The sequence below is a fragment of the Chenopodium album genome, chromosome 18 (genome assembly GCF_948465745.1).
Source record: "Chenopodium album chromosome 18, dcCheAlbu1.1, whole genome shotgun sequence".
Taxonomy (NCBI): domain Eukaryota; kingdom Viridiplantae; phylum Streptophyta; class Magnoliopsida; order Caryophyllales; family Amaranthaceae; genus Chenopodium; species Chenopodium album.
Window position 1 is genome coordinate 9,342,813 of NC_137851.1, and position 14,215 is coordinate 9,357,027.

At 32.1% G+C, this 14,215-nt stretch overlaps 1 protein-coding gene across 3 annotated transcripts; it reads right to left on the reverse strand.

Annotated features, from left to right (window-relative positions):
* Positions 1 to 4,307: 4,307 nt before the first annotated feature.
* On the reverse strand, positions 4,308 to 13,301 carry LOC145591431 (uncharacterized). 3 transcript variants are annotated; one of them, XM_081647877.1, is made up of 8 exons: positions 13,218 to 13,301; positions 12,601 to 12,662; positions 12,412 to 12,477; positions 12,218 to 12,320; positions 10,824 to 11,230; positions 6,279 to 6,615; positions 4,675 to 4,761; positions 4,308 to 4,506 (listed from the first exon to the last, which is right to left on the reverse strand). In XM_081647877.1, exons 5-8 carry the CDS (start codon positions 11,219 to 11,221, stop codon positions 4,453 to 4,455), a joined length of 876 nt encoding a protein of 291 aa, XP_081504003.1. In that variant the 5' UTR covers positions 11,222 to 11,230; positions 12,218 to 12,320; positions 12,412 to 12,477; positions 12,601 to 12,662; positions 13,218 to 13,301; the 3' UTR covers positions 4,308 to 4,452. The 3 variants fall into 3 exon arrangements, with proteins under 3 accessions (XP_081504003.1, XP_081504002.1, XP_081504004.1); XM_081647876.1 differs by lacking the exon at positions 13,218 to 13,301 and adding an exon at positions 12,914 to 13,161; XM_081647878.1 differs by lacking the exon at positions 13,218 to 13,301 and adding an exon at positions 12,914 to 13,160 and having other exon boundaries at positions 4,684 to 4,761.
* Between the last annotated feature and the right edge of the window lie 914 nt (positions 13,302 to 14,215).

Here is a 14,215-nt window from a genome sequence, read left to right on the forward strand (position 1 = left end):
TTATAAAATTCAGTTAAGTTTTAACAAGTTCAGATAAATTAAGATAAGATTGGTATAAGTTTATATAAGCTCATCAGATAAACAACAAGGGTAAATAAAACATAAATATAATTTAAATGGAATAGAGTCTAACATGTTATAAGGTTGGAATGAAAAAAAAATAAATATTTTCTCAGCCAAACAAGTCTCAAAACTACACCTATTCCGTAGTATTTTACTTTGTCCTAAGTTCTAAGGGTCTGTTCTCTTCAGCTTAATTTCAGTTCAGTTCAATTTAGCTTCACTTCAATTCAATTCAGTTCAGTTCAGCTCACTTTAATAAATCAAAACATGCCCTAAGTCGCTAGATTGTTTCATTACAGCCGTCACAGCGCTGAAATATTATTTGGATGAAATTTGGTCCATAATTCAATATCATAAAATAAAATAAAGTAAAAAAAAAAAAAAAAGAAAAGAAAAAAACTACAAAAAAATTTTGTGATAATTTGTACTTTGTACTCCCTCTGTCCCCAATTGTTTGCCCCAAACCATAAATTATTAAGGCTTTGGGCAAAAAATGGTGCACATGGGTTGACACAAATATCAATGAGGAGAGAGATAGAGAGAGTGCAAGTGAGAAACACATGCCAAAAGTAGTATGGGGCAATCTTTTAGAAACACCTTAAAAAGGAAAGTAGAGCAAACAATTAGAGATAGAGGGAGTATTAAGCAAGTAAAAACTCCCCCCGTTTTTAAATACTTGCTCCACTTTCTATTTTATGCCGTTTTTAAATACTTGCTCTATTTCTTTATTTGGAAAGTTTTTAGAATATTTAATTCATTTCTCTCAATTAGTGAACCTAATATAAATCATATTTTACTAATTCATATTCTCTCTCCTAGAATTCTCGTAGTTACTTTTGCTTTTTTTACAATTTTTAATTCTTTTACTTATCTCATTACCTTCCTATTTTATTACTTTCTCCTAAAACTCTGCGCATGAAGAAATGAAACAAGTATTTAAAACGGAGGGAGTATTAAGCATGTGATGATCAATAGGATCTATATATCATACTTGCATACACCATTTTTATATGGAAAATGTTAGGCTAGCTTTAAGCCTTATGAATTTAAGATAAAAATAATTATAAAAAACATAATATCAAATTACAAACCGCGTTAAATATCACAAATATCAAGTAAGATACGAAGTATGTCGAAGTTATATTGATTTGTTCCATAATAGTAAGATTACTAAGATATCTTGGTAGTTACGGTTTGATCTCTTTCTTATGCTACTAGCCCACAAATCCCATCTGACCCTCGCAACTTGCGAACAAGTAATCTATGTAGACTCTCTTTTCTTGTACTACCTCTGTTTTTTATTATGTACAATAAAGGAATATTTAATGTCTCACAAATAATACTCTTTTATTGCACATAATAGAAAACGGAGATAGTAATAACTTGCATTAGACTTTGGACTATGTACATGTAACATGAACATTTATTTATTAAAACTAAAGTTGTATTTGGTCAATTAATCCCAAATTCCCCATCAACGACACTTTAAGGGTGACAATTCTCCTACTTTTTTCCCCCATTTTTAAGAGAAATTGTTTATTAGCTCGGGTCAGATTAACTTGTTGTGTAAGATTTCAATAATCTGATAGGCTGATAAGGTGTCTTCTCCGTACCAACAAAAAAAGTATCAAAATCTTTCACAATTTTCGGCTTTGTCCAAATAATGTAAATCCCTACACTTTAAAATTTAATGCAACCACTTTATGTTTCATTGGCAAGATATTGTAAGAAACCAATCAAGAAATCTACTTTATGATCCTTAATCTTCTTTTGGTTAAAAATGGTTTGGTCAATAACATGGATTAAAACAACCACTTTCAAACTTTACTATCAATGAACCCTAATTTGCGATGCTTATGGCTTACGATTAAAACCCCTATAATCACAATTCTTTCTTCAAACATAGAATTAAATTTAAATTTATTTACGTCGTTATCAATTATCATGATCATATGATACTAAGAATAGTCTAAACTACCTTCACCAAATTAGTCACTTTCAGCAAAGAACTTGTCTTAAGCTAATAAAAAATAAAAACGGTATTCAGAAGCAAAGCATATAAATGTATAGTTGACAGTAGCCTACATTACATGTATAGCAATTACTTCTTGTGCAGGTTTATTCTTTCTCTGCAACCATGTAAACCAAAGCTAACGTGTTCACCATATTAACAACAATCACATACTAATTATATTAATTTAGGATGTTTATAATTTTAATAAGGATAAAGGAATTTTCTAGTCTCCTCTCCTCTCTCTCCTTTTAAAAAATAAATTTTTAGTCTCTTAAAAGCTGAAACCCTAGTTTTCTTTGTCAATCTAGAAGGTAATTGTATTTTGAGCTATTTTATTTGGACTCGAGTAACCATATGTCCAGATCTGAAAATGAAGTATTAAAGCATCCCGCTTATATTCGAGTGTCAAGGTTCTGATTTGCTTGATATGAAATGATTTAATTGAAGTCCAAGTATATAGCTTTTGGGTAATTCTCTTGTAAAAGAAAAATAATTAAAAGAGGAAATTTTTAGAAAGGTGATAAACTACATAGTATTCCGTACCTTTTTATTAATACTCCCTCCGTCCCTAAATTACATTCCCCTTTGGAAATTTACACGGGAATTAAGGAGGGAAGAATAAGACAAATAACAATAATTGGATAATGCAATGGGAAATACAAAGATAGAGTAGTTATTACTCATGAGATGTCATCAATCCTTTGCAAAAAAAAGGACCAATCACATGCTCCTAATTAAAAAATTTTAACCAATCATATTCGTTGTAATTTGACACAAGGATTATGAGTGAGATTAGGTAAGGATGAGTGAGAAAGCATTAAATATAAAACAAAAAAAGAGAGTTGATTTATTAAAAAAAAATTACCAAAAATAGAAATGAGGAATGTAATTTTGGAATACCCAAAATAGAAAGGAGGAATGTATTTTAGGGACGGAGGGAGTACTATTTTTTTTTTTTTTAAATTTTTTTTATTTAGTACTCCGTACCTTTTTATTAATACTCCGTATTTATTTCAACAAGTAATAGTATTTAAATATTGCTAACAAGGTTTTCAAAAAAAAAAAAAAGATATTGCTGACAACGGGAAGATTTTTACATATTCCTAAATAGTAATCACGTTTGAAATACATGACAAAACCATATTTGTGCAATTAAAGTTTTTTTCAATTTAATACTTCCGATTTATGTAATTTTAATGAACGCCCGCTGTTGCTACATATTGTAATTTCTGAAAAGATAATCCTTTATATAATAATAAAGCTGTAGAAGAAAACACAAAAAATGCAGCTTCATTTTTTCTATTGAGAGAATAATAATGGCAAACAACTTAAACTCTCAAAGAACATACTTAGGATCCGCGCGCATACTCTACAATCTATAATCTATATTATTATAGAATGCATAAAGACACTCATCATTCATATCAAGTTGATAATTGTGACAATTTGTTTATACGAAGTAAATATTACAGTATAAATCACAAATGCTTGATATATTGAAAAAATAATAGAGTGCTTCTTTCAATAACTTAAATCTGCCATTCTTTTCTTTTCTTCTTTTTTTTTAATAAAATTCTTCTAATCACTTAGACAACAACAATAACAACAATGATTCCAAACTCCTCTTCAGCAAGGTACAAAAATAGTTGCAAAATTACTTCATTTAGCTGGTGCTTTCTATGACTCCATTCGCATCACATAAATTCTCTTTATCCCTCTCTAGTTTTCTCCTCTAGTCTTTTCCGTAAAAATTATAAACTATACACCCTCGACAGGCCAACATTGCAACTTTTAAAAACGGAGGAAGCATAAAAGTATATCTATACACTAAAATGCAAAAGGTTAAATTTATGTCATTTTAAGAAAATAGAAGAATTGTTAACAGTAAAATTCTTTTCTTTTAAGGCAGGTAGGCCAGGTACATCTTTTAAAGCTGGTTAACTCAATTTGGTGTTTTTTTTTTTTTTTTTTTTTTTTTTTTTTTTTTTTTTTTTTGAATTGACCAGAGTGAGCTAGGTTCTTGTAGAACTGACCAAGCATGCTTTATGAACAGTTCGTTACATCTCCTACAGGACTGGAAGAAGGCAAAAGGCAAAATCATGGCGATTATGAATTTTTTAGAAATCTAGTTTCATGATTTATGCGTATCAGGGTGTAAAATGGCCATGTCAACTACGTTAGATTACGATGGAGTAAAGGATTAGAGGGAATAGGAAGAAGGCAAAACGAGTATCAGAAAACAAAAATCTATTTTCTTCATCATTGCTTTCATGGGATGAAAAAGTGATAATTTACATAAACTTCCTTCCTTTTCCATCAATATGCTGATGCTACCATAACTTATACGAAGTATGAAAGAACAACCCTACCAACTATTAATCAGAGTCCGACTCCATGTAGTTTCCCATTGCCTTCAATCCTCTTGGCCTCTGCAATACATAACAAGAACATTAGACTCAACATCGAAATAATCCAAACATTAACAGTAAGCGTTCATACAATTTTCATGGCAGTATGGGGTGGCTATCATCTTATTAGAGAGCCATCTTAGTTTCTTAGCTATGAAGTGTTAAATTGAATATGGTTTAAAGTATGACCTGAATTACCTTCTTTGTAATCTTTTTCTCTCTGACCTCATAGCGCTCCAAAGTAAGATCGCACAACCAACCTCCAGGGCTCACTAACTGCACATAAATTACAGTTGAGTTTAAACAAACCATATACGACTTCACATGCAGAAAACATAAAAGCTAATAAATATCGATAGTTGGATTCTTTGCCTCAAAAGGAAAGTAAAAAAGGAAAATAATAACTTGAATTCATAAGCACCATACAAGTAAAGGGAAATGCTCATACTTTTTCTAGCTTTATTGAGAGAAATCATCTGATTTTAAACTATTTCTTGTACGTAGTATATGTAAGTGTAAACAGCACAAGCTAGCGTGGTAATACTGGCAAGTAGATTAGACAGAGAATGAAGCACACCCAAATTAAGATCATCATTCTGAGCCAAAAGCTCATAGGTGCATTGTTATTACGACCTGACCCAATAGAACATCTAGTAGGTTGCATCATATTGACAAGTATTTTACCATTAAGCTTCCCTGGAATCGAGTTGTATAAATGGCACTATTTGCTGTAGGCTAAAATATTGTTTTGGAACTGTCAAGGACTGTCTAAATTTTGCTTTAGATCATATGAAGTTATAATAATTTGGAGCACATACACCTAACACCTTAATTACTTATAACCAAGTCACCCAAAGTTTAATAGCTGATGGACCGATGGTCCAATGCCTGATTTTTTCAGGTGGCCCAAAGTACAGTAATTTCAACTTCAGTTTGCATTTTCAGGGAACATTGTATGAAGTAGATGATAATGTGCGCATAATAAATGACAGCTCAATTTAAAATAAGCACCATTTCTGTTTTTCCCAGACAACTTTTGCTTATACAAACCCAATTCAAGAACCAAAATATTCTCTCAAACCGTAAAACGTCACTCTTATTTGTTTTTTCAAATTGCCCGGTTCAAGTCTGTTTTTAGAAGCTCATACATGTGCTTTTCTGAAATATTACATGACTTACTATTTGTGTAATCAACATATAAGGAAACCTTTCATCTTTAAATAATTAGTGTGTTTATCTCTAGATAATAGACCACATTTCCATATCTATGCCGTCTCTCAAAATTAATGTCACATACTCACACTAACAAGTTTTCAAACTTTTCCTTAAAAACTCTTAAATCATTCTCATTATTAAGAGGTTGCAAATAACATCATCAATAACGTACTTGCATATATATGCACTAATATATGCTTCTAACATGGTACAAGTACGCGAATTTTAAAACAAAATCACACGACAGAATTATCTAGAAGCTAACTTTTTTTTTTTTTTTTTGAGAGCCAAGGGCGGATAATAAGAAAGTTATTTACGTTAAATATTTATTAATACGAGTATTTTCTTTTAAGACTTTTACATGCCGCTTTAATTAAAAAAATAAACATTTTTTTAAACAATATAAAATGTGGCGACAGAATGTAAAAAATGCTTTTAGTCAATTTTAAAGATCACAAAATGTAAAAAATGCTTTAGTCGATTTTTTTAATAAAAAACAAATTAAGATTTTTTATTGTAAAAAAAAAATGAAATGAAATAGGAGAGAGTAAGAGAGGAAAGCGGAAGAGAAGGCTTACATTGAGGGTACGTTGAACAAACTTAGCACGCTTTTTGGGTCTTTGAGGTAACTTAGAACCTTTGATTGCCATAAAATCCTCTTCTTTTTCTTTATTAGTAAGAGCGATCATAAATTTAGGTGGCCAAACGACGTCGCTTCCACCGCCCGAAGATGACCCACCACCTTTGGTCTCAGACGACGCCGTTTTACCTCCACCATTCACCACCAAATTCTCCTGCTGATTATGATGATGGTGGGACCCACCTTTCTTTTCTCTCTCCGGTGACCCCAACCCTCTCATCCCTCCTCCTCCATTACTATGCTGCCCCTTCATTCCTGATCCAACTTCAGAATTCCTACACAAAATTCATAAAAAAAATAATATAATTAAATACATAAAATAACCATATAATAATATTTATATATCATAAAAGTTACCATTTTTATGTGACATATTAATAAGAAATTACAAAAATAACCTTGGAGGGTTGTTAAAAAGTGGGTGAGTTTAGTTTTATGTAAAGGGCTAAATGGTCTTTTGAATGAAAAAACAAAAAAAAAAAAAGAGGAGAGAGAAAGAGAGAATAATGGGGTTAGGCGAAAGGGGTTACCTTTGCTGAAAACGTAGAGAAATTTGAGACAAGTGTGATTCGATAATATTAATAAATGAAAAATTTTAGGCAGCAAAAAAATAAAAATAAAGATGCGATTTCCGATTGAGTTTTGGACCGTCGGATTACGGTGTGATTTTTATGTTTTTTTATTGCCTAAAGAAAAAGTACGTGTCCATGTGTGAGTTTGCTGGTGGTTGTACTAATCAAACGGTGTATATACAATGTCTATGGTCCACATGGCATGACACTTTACTTTTTTATTTTTTTGGGTCAATGTATCAAATTCATACAAAGTGTTAAATAGACAAGGGAGTATAATCAACATCAAAATCGGGAAATTAGATAGGTGTTTCAATATAAAATAAAGGATAAGAAAATGTTTTTAAGTACTAAAGATACTAATTATAGAGTTTTCAAGCTTAATGACTTGGAACATTTGGTTAAAAATTATGAACTTTGTATCATTTTGGAAAATATAAAGTTGCACATTAAGCGTAGAAGAGTAAAATCTAATTAATTTGTACATGGAAACATATTATTCAAAGGTTCAATCGACAAATTCTAAAGATTCAATTTCATGAAAGAAATCGACAGTTCAGGCAATTAATTGTAACAGTCAAGCAAACTCACACAAGATTGTTTTAGATAATTGACAGACCATAAAATATCTTAATGGCAGGTAAAAAAAATCAAACGAGTTATATCAAATTGAATGATATCCTAAGTGATCCTCCCAAAACAGCAATAAACATGTCATTCATATGGAAAAAATCATTCAAGATTATGCCTTTTTGATTTCATTTATCTGATCAACATAAATTCACCTTATTTTTATTTATTTGAAATCTAACAAGTTTAAATAACATAAGTTCAAATATTATAATTTCAGGAAAAGTATAATCAGATAAAGATTACCTAAGTTTAAAAACCTACCAAAATAATTTTCAATAAGGTTTAATAAATTTCAAATGAGTCTAAGATAAGATAAAGATAAATCCAAATAAATGAAAATCCTATCTCATTTTACACTCTTGTTTTATACTGTAAATCATAGTCCTAGATCGTCATGGCATTTCAAATAACAAACTTGTCCTAAGCACAATAACAAATAATGTTCAAAATTATCATACCATATGCATGACAAAATGACAAAATTGTTATACAATATGCCATGTCAAATACAATACGTCAATACGATCACCAGAAAACTCAAAAGACAACTACTTTGTAAATTGCTGTTAGCTAAAAGGGCGTGAAATTAACAAGCAAGGATAACATGATATTTTTGCTCCATTTTAAGCTTTAACTAACTACTCTAATCAAATACTAGTAGTACGACTGTACGAGTAGTACAAAAGGCCACAATAATTCACTAATTCTGCCTTTTGTGGGCCTAACACAGGAACCAAATGCTACACTAGGAGCGTAAAGATGCCGACAGAAAATGGCCATTCATATAAAGATTAAAGAAGGAAGAAAAAGTTTGAAAAGTCTATAAACATGTGCTTCGTCAACCCCAAGATTAGTCCACAGTTAGTATGTTGGTACAATGGTACATTCAACATAGCTCATCGGCCACGGACATTGTTACTATACCTTCCAGTTTAGTTACTCCAGATCGGTGGTATCACATTAAAGTTATACTCCGTACTATTTACGTGACAATTAATTTCAGATGAAAAAAAATAAATGGGGTTACAGAGACAGAGAGATACAGATTATTGAAGTCGATGTAATAATACAACAGAGGAATTGGCATTTATCATGTTTCTACTACATTCAAGAAGGATAGGTGTTTGATAACAGGACCAAATAATTCAACATGACCTATCGTTTAAACTAATCCAACATGAGCTATCCTCAATTCATCCAGATTGAGAGAGGGAACACCAACCCAAATAACAAGTCTTCATCTCCCACATTCGTTTCCTTCACACTCGTCTTACTATTTAGCAAAATTAAGGAACTGATCGAAGGGTGGCAAAGTATTATGATCATCAATCAAATTGCTCAAAATGCAACGATTGGGAACAATCTGTTCAGATACATTTCAGTAACTACTCTATTGAAAATTTGAAACCAGAATAATTGGGACAATCAATAGTGATGTTAAATTTAGATACATATATGGGAAAGAACCTTAGGCTTTCCAAGTCCCAACTACAAGAGATGAGATAGGAGAATGAATACTAAGAAGCCACCAATATTGAGCACGAGGAGCACAGAGCCTACTACTGGACACGAGAAAACACAATGCTACAAGTTCTTGGCAGCACAGATATTATTGGTATATCACAATTACCCCCATACTTCAATATCTACTTCTACATACTAAAGATCCAATAAAACTTGTCCCTACCCAAAGTGACTCAAACAAAATTCAATATGCATGGACACAACCCTAGCATGAGCCAAATCTCGTAAAACCTAACTGAACCATCCGATTTTTCCACTTTTGAGAGTCTCCATAATTATCTATATAACTAGCAAAAAAACATATTTAATCACTTAATTAATTACTCTAATTAATCCCCAAAGACGCCGGCAAATACTTAGTTTGGAAAATTTAATATCTACCCAGTGGGTAGATTACCCATTAGAAATATAATCAAAAGTGAATTATTTATAGTAAGTTTCTAGTAGATAATTTACCTAGTGGGTAGATATAACATTCTCACTGGATTATACTCCATTAACTTTGCAAACGAATTGAGATAAATTTTCAAGGTACATTCATAACTTTTTTGCATCCCTATACTTTGGAATAAGTCAAATACATCCAAAATATTGCCGAAAGGACACCAAAAAGTTACAAAACACTTAAAACTTTTCTCTTTTAAGTTTACAAAATTTTGAAACCTAAATCACTATAATCATTTAGTTACAACCAACTATACGTTGCATTGTACACCACAAAGAATATTCAAGACATGAGCATGCCTCATGGGTACATAGTGCCTCGTGGGTGCATCATATAACCCTTGTATTGTATAGCATACTTCACCGTAAATTGGCTGCTGGGCGCTAAGACTAAACACAATACCCACAACTTCTGTACGAGAGATCACCCACCAAATCTAAAAGTTAAAAGGAACTGTAAGAGAAAGAAACCCTCAAAATCCAGAGTATTTTGGCAAAAAAAGGTACCTGGAAAACTTCCGTTCGTCCCAAAATAGCACCTTTGCAAAGCAATGCTCTTACGGCTTATATAGCATTACAAGCTAAAAAGATAAGATTACTTCCTTGCGGTATAATGGTATCCACTTGACTACTTGAGAAAAACCAAATGAAATCTAAATGTCTATATCATGGCTTCTTCCTTGAGGTAAGCCAAAGTAGACAAGAAATGCTTGCGTGTAATGTACTTGTTATCATTCATTTATAATACTATCCAACAAACTCTAGATACAAAAAAACTTAAAAAAGAAGGATAAAGGAGAAGTCTGAAAAGATGGGTGAGATGTAAAGCCAAACTCATATAAATTGACCCAATTAAAGATGAAAGCACCAACTTAAGCATCTTCTCCACAAGCCGACATCATAAATTTGAATTTCCACCAAAATCTATTCACCCCACTTTCAAATAATCTAAAAAGTTTAATCTATCATCACAAACCACTAGATGTCCTTAAGAAATCATCCTCAACAAGAACCACATCCGATCGCGTTCAAGGTGGTTTATTACAAGGTGGATCTACCTTAATCAAAGCATTTTCTGCACCGTCCTCACATCAAGCCACCTTTGGTTCACAATTCACAAATATAGGCTCAAGTTTGGATGAATTAGCAAATAACAATCCAATTATGTTCATATGTAAACAGTCATTATTCTCAACAACTATACACACACACAAAAGAGCAGATACACCAAAATTTAAGACAATTAGCTCATTCAAAAATACACAATAAAACCATGATCAAGAGTTGAGCAAAAATTATAAAATTTATACCTGAGAATTCGCGAAGGAGGCCGAGCAGGAGATGCAGGCCGTTGCCGGAGATTAAAATGCCCATTTGCAGGATGATTACTACTACCAATTGTATTATTAATATCTTTATTATTATTATTATCGGATCTAACTACCCGCCGGTCCACCCGGACAGTTGTCCGGGTGGTGACCGGGGTGGAGTCATTTTTAACCTGGATCTTCATACACCGGAGACGCTTCCGGCTACCCCACCGCAACACGAAATCGGCCGATTGGGGAGGCCTAATGAATCCCTCCCCAATTATGTGCTTCTCTCTAAGACTACTTGTTGAGGTAGTAGTATTATTGTTGTGGGGATGATGATGATGATGCTGTTGTTGCTGCTGGTGATGATGATTCTTTACCACTTCCTTTTCCATCTACTACACCTGTCCCCATCATAGAACAAATAGTATATATAGACATAATTTAGAATACAGTCAGAAATTAAGCATTATTGACTAGAGTTAATTCAAACATTATTTGGTTTAGGTTAACTTGGGTTAGTTGGGTATGATTTTTAAAACAAAGTTTAAAAAAATAAATAAGATTCTGGAAGTGGAGAAGAGATGGGGTTAAGCTGCCTTTATTACTTTATATCATCATCTCATATTTCATACACTAAAATACATTCAACTTCAAACCCATACTCATCATTTGACATTTTTTAAAAGAAAAACAAAATTCATTTCTAGCTCCTTCATAACCAAAAATAAAAAAATATAAATAAAATCAAAGAAATACACCTAAAACTCAGAGCAACATTAATGGCGGAAAATAAAATAATGAAAATCAATTTCCCAAAAATATATCAAAATTAACCAAAAAAAAAGAAAATTGGCCTACTCTAATTAGCCAACAATTGTGCATATTCGGGATCCGAAATTTGGTTTCGATAAAAATTTAATTTTTTGGTAACTCATTTAGAAACTGAACCCAGATAGAACAGAGAAGAAGTTTTTTTTTTTTAAAGGGAAATTATACAAAATTAAATGAAAAAAAATGGAGAAGATTGGCGCAAAAATATTAAGAAGAAAAACAAGTTAGAAATTGGTGTTGAATAGCTGGAAAAGAGAAAACCACTAAAACAGGAGAAAACCCGCCGTTTAACAACTTCTGAATTACATTGCGACAGAAAAGATGAAGAATTCTGGTAAATTAAACCACTCAAAAGACAGAAATTCTGCAGAAAACCTCTCAAAAGAAGAAAAATCTACAAAAAACCGCCGTTGTAAAATACTTTGAGAAATACATTTGACGTTATGAAATTGAGAAGAAAATAGAAAGAAAAAACTGATCGATTTAATTTCAGCAAAAAATCAGGAAATTGCTGAAAGTGAGAGAAAATCACAAAGAAGATAGAGACATTGTTTTACCTGAAGATTAAACTTGCGATTTTTTGGAAATGGAAAATTAAATCTCAGCTTCAATCTTTGGATTCTAAAAATAGGAGGAAAATGCAGAAGATTCTTCAACGCTCTGCAAAATTGAAGATAAACCTTAAGATTCAGCTGATTTCAACAAAAATGGCGGAAAATCAAATTGAAGCGACGACTTCGAAGATCGGTACCAGTAATTGCAGTTTCTCTCCTCTTCTTTGTTATTGATTCTTCTGTACTATTGAGCTTTCAAATCGCTGCAACATAAATTTGTTGAGCACAATACCAGGTTAATAATCAAAATTGGTGAAGAATCAAACAAAATGGAGCAAAAATCAGTGTTTTTCCAGAAATTTTTCTCACTCTTCGCGACAATTTACCTGTTTTTCTCTATGAATTCAACCGCAGAACTGAAGAAATCGATCGATATCCAGAAAAGTAGCTGTAAAACAGAAGAAATTTGAACAAAATTAGTAGATTTTTTTCCAGAAATGCGATGAATTTGTTAGCCAAAATTTGATCAACAACAAGTTTTAATTCATCCAATTGTTCAATCGTCCAATTCCATATCAAAATTTTCAACCAGGATGAAATTTCTATCAGAAACTTCACACATTTTAATCAATTTAACCACAAATTTCCGATTTTAACTGATTAATTTCCAAATTCCGCCATAGAAACAAAACTACAAACCTTTAAAAATCCAGCACCAAAATCCAGAAACAAAACAAAGCTCATTCAAGATCGTCAACTACAGAGAAAAACTACACTCATAATTCATCAATTACTCTGTTTTTCATTGCATTTTCTTCAAGAATTACCAACAAAATTGTAAGATTGAAATAGCTGAAAAGAATTGAAGAAGATGAAAGTGCAAATGAAAGAGGTAAGAGAGAGAAAGTAGAGAGAGAAAGCTTGAATGATACAAACAGAGAAACGAGAGAAAAGAAGAAAAGAAATGTTCTCTCTCTTCTTAAACTGCTCATTTTATACCCACCCGTTTCTTTCTTCAACTCCCATCTTAAAATCACAGCCGTTGATTTTCAATCCAACGGTTAATACATCGTCTTCTCCGAAAACTGTGACGATTTTTCATTACCGTTTTATATTTAAGCGGGTTAGTATTTAACGCCGTTTGTAGATCTAACGGAATCTTGAACATCCCCGTTTTTTATTTTATTTTATTTTTTTATTTTGTAATTTGGAGTATTTTAAAATGGTATTTCTCGTTCACCGAAGCAAAGGAATGGCACTGAGTGGGAATTTAAAACCAAAGGAGTAGGGTTAGTTGAAGGGTTGGTTAAATGTTAACCATGGTTAGATTTAACCCTTGTTAATTGTCACGAGTGGATGATTCATGAATCATGCCTCATAGTTTAAGATCATAATTCATGATAAAACATAGTCTCATATAAAAAGTTGCACGGCGCATTGCATAATGTACTCGAGATCTCGAATACTGCCTTCGATTTAATATACCAAGCAAAATCGGTTCAATTTGAATTTGGAACGTATTTTAAAGTGGATGACTTGAAATTGATCTGATAAGGAGGAATTGAAACTTATTAAATATTAAATTTGATCGACTCAAATAGACTTAATTGAATTTAGATACAACCAAAGTTAAATTGTTTTGCTCAATAAGCCAATTTTCAATAATTATGTAAATATGCAAATGACTTGATCCACAATTTGAAAATCTCCTCACCCTAACCCAAACTACAAGAACATTTCTCGTAAAAGTGGCACTAGGTTTGGCCAATCTAAGACACGACATAACCCAATAAAAAAAAAAAAAAAAAAGAGAGAGAGACTAGAACTAGGGATGGCAATGGGGTTTGGTCAAATGGGAGACTTGTCCCAATGGAGCGGGGGTGGAGGGACGTTTGGTGGGTGAGGGGCGGGAATGGGTATAAAAGTGTGCCTGCCATAGGTGGTGGGTGTAATACCTCATATTTTTATACATATTTTAATTAAAATAAGTATTTTGAGAAG

Excerpts from the sequence above, each read along its gene's own strand:
- LOC145591431 (XM_081647877.1), bottom strand. The coding sequence starts at position 11,221 with ATGGAAAAGGAAGTGGTAAAGAATCATCATCACCAGCAGCAACAACAG. Across the intron at positions 4,762-6,278 it reads TTGTTCAACGTACCCTCAAT|TTAGTGAGCCCTGGAGGTTG; the intron begins GTAAGCCTTCTC and ends ATTTATGTGCAG. Across the intron at positions 4,507-4,674 it reads TTACAAAGAAGGTAATTCAG|AGGCCAAGAGGATTGAAGGC; the intron begins GTCATACTTTAA and ends TATGTATTGCAG.